Source organism: Pyxicephalus adspersus, unplaced genomic scaffold (assembly GCF_032062135.1).
Source record: "Pyxicephalus adspersus unplaced genomic scaffold, UCB_Pads_2.0 Sca701, whole genome shotgun sequence".
In the NCBI taxonomy this organism is placed as follows: Eukaryota; Metazoa; Chordata; class Amphibia; order Anura; family Pyxicephalidae; genus Pyxicephalus; species Pyxicephalus adspersus.
Window position 1 is genome coordinate 7,979 of NW_027317708.1, and position 1,988 is coordinate 9,966.

At 33.8% G+C, this 1,988-nt stretch overlaps 1 protein-coding gene across 1 annotated transcript; it reads right to left on the minus strand.

Moving 5' to 3' along the window:
* Positions 1-226: 226 nt before the first annotated feature.
* LOC140321097 (clathrin coat assembly protein AP180-like) lies at positions 227-1,748 on the minus strand. The gene is made up of 4 exons (XM_072397973.1): positions 1,724-1,748; positions 1,436-1,578; positions 517-628; positions 227-363 (listed from the first exon to the last, which is right to left on the minus strand). Exons 1-4 carry the CDS (start codon positions 1,746-1,748, stop codon positions 242-244), a joined length of 402 nt encoding a protein of 133 aa, XP_072254074.1. The 3' UTR covers positions 227-241.
* Between the last annotated feature and the right edge of the window lie 240 nt (positions 1,749-1,988).

Genomic DNA, 1,988 nt, shown 5'->3' on the forward strand with positions numbered 1-1,988 from the left:
TAGAATGTATTCAGCAGATTTAAACTAAAAGTCAATCAAATGTTTACTTTAGAACACATAATATTAATAGGTAACATCCTACCTTACTCCAAAAATGTATCCAGATTTCCTATTCTGCACACCAGAGAACTGGAAAGTTTATTTACAAATCTGTATGCCTTAACATCACCGTTTGACCACAACATATGACTTCTAAACCATAACACAAACTATGGCAACGCTCTACTATAATTGGTAGCATCTAAAAGCTTCTTACCTCCGCAACCTTCATGAACTCTGAAACCCTGGTCATTCTTGTCAAAAATCGCTTGTAGATTTCAAGAGCATCTTTACACTGACTTTTCTTCATTTCAAAAAATTTCTCTGGTGTAAATAAAAACAAAAAGTTGACAATATTAAGTACATCAAGACAAGTATACATATAAAAAGAAAAGAAAACTGTAAGGACTGTGTATGTAAAGATAAATGATGTAATAAAACACTTATGTAATTTCACTAAACAGTGCATATACTCACCCAATAATTTAATAATGCCATCATTATAACAAGCAAAAAGCTTGATGAGGTCTTTAAAAAGAAGCATAAAAGCAGCATTTATAACTCCATTTGTCAGTTCATTTGGATGAACCTGTTAAGTGTCTACAAGTAAAGTCTGTCAAATTCAGCCAAAAGCAAAAATAAATAGAAAGAATGAACTAAATAGAAACCCTTCATAATCAGAAATCTTAACTTACAGCTGGTCCAGTGGAAGGCATAAAAAAACAATATTAAGCATCTCCAAAAAGAAATGGATCAACAAACTCTGGTGTCATTACTTAGCAATAATAACAATAGTCATTTAAACTGTAATTCACCTGCTTCAGAGACAAAATTCTGTCTGCCTCAATCTATCATCAACTGCAACCTTCCAACTTTTTTTATTACTATTTTATTTATTACTCCTGAGGAACAATTAAATACATTTTCAGGTCTTCAAGAACCAGAAACTAAATCTATTGGGGCCTCAAACAAGAATCTGACACGTCTACAGTGGTCGGCCAATGTCATTTAGGATCTGTCCTGGCAGATCCATGCATGACCGAGAGAGGATGAGCACCTTTCCGTAATGGAGAAGACAGTGGGGTGCCGATCTCATTTTCCGTCCTCCCTTCTTCATAGAACAGAACAGCACTGTGTAAAAAGTCCATGTGTATACATGAGGCTACTGGCTTATCAGAATTTGGACCTTCCAGATACATGTATTAAAAAAATAAAACAAAACAAAAGAATAAAAACACACACAACTAAATACCCATTCGATCTAATGTTACCTTATAGAGTATATTTGTTGAAAATAATATATATTTGGTGTGCCATTCCAATAAAAATGTAATTATAGGCACTGTATCTTAACAAGTACATTTCCCTAATCAAAGCAGTATGCCAAGAAACTTACCTCATTTCCATGGACCATTAAATGATGAGTTGTGACTAAGGCTTTAAACACAACTACCCAACTGCTATTTGTTGCTCGTTCAAACAATGTATCTGCCATCTGAGGAATATTCACATTTGTCTCATTAGTAGCTTGTATTAAATCTGGAAAAGAAGAAAGATTACAATGGATCTGAATAAAGAACGAGGAAAGTCATAAAATGTCATGTATTCCATTATTTTACTATAAAATTTGTAATACTAATGATTTTGTTGTTTCTGGCAAGAATTTCTATGAGACATTGCACACCTCTTAGTCCCGGTGAAGTACCCATGGTTCAAGTCCAAGTTACCCACAGCTGCAGACAGACATAAAACCATTCAAAGGCAGTGATGTCACTGCTGCTAAATTAATGTAGCCAATTAAGTTTTGAGCTGTGGCTTCAATTGGACTTTATAGCCAATGTATGCCTGTATATTGAAATAATTGGATTTACAAAAAAAAAAAAAAAATAACACACACACACGCGAAGCCTGAAATGTGATTCAGCAGAAACATTCTCATTAAATATTAG

Excerpts from the sequence above, each read along its gene's own strand:
- LOC140321097 (XM_072397973.1), bottom strand. The coding sequence starts at position 1,748 with ATGGGTACTTCACCGGGACTAAGAG. Across the intron at positions 1,579-1,723 it reads TACTTCACCGGGACTAAGAG|ATTTAATACAAGCTACTAAT; the intron begins GTGTGCAATGTC and ends CTTCTTTTCCAG. Across the intron at positions 629-1,435 it reads TAATGGTCCATGGAAATGAG|GTTCATCCAAATGAACTGAC; the intron begins GTAAGTTTCTTG and ends GACACTTAACAG.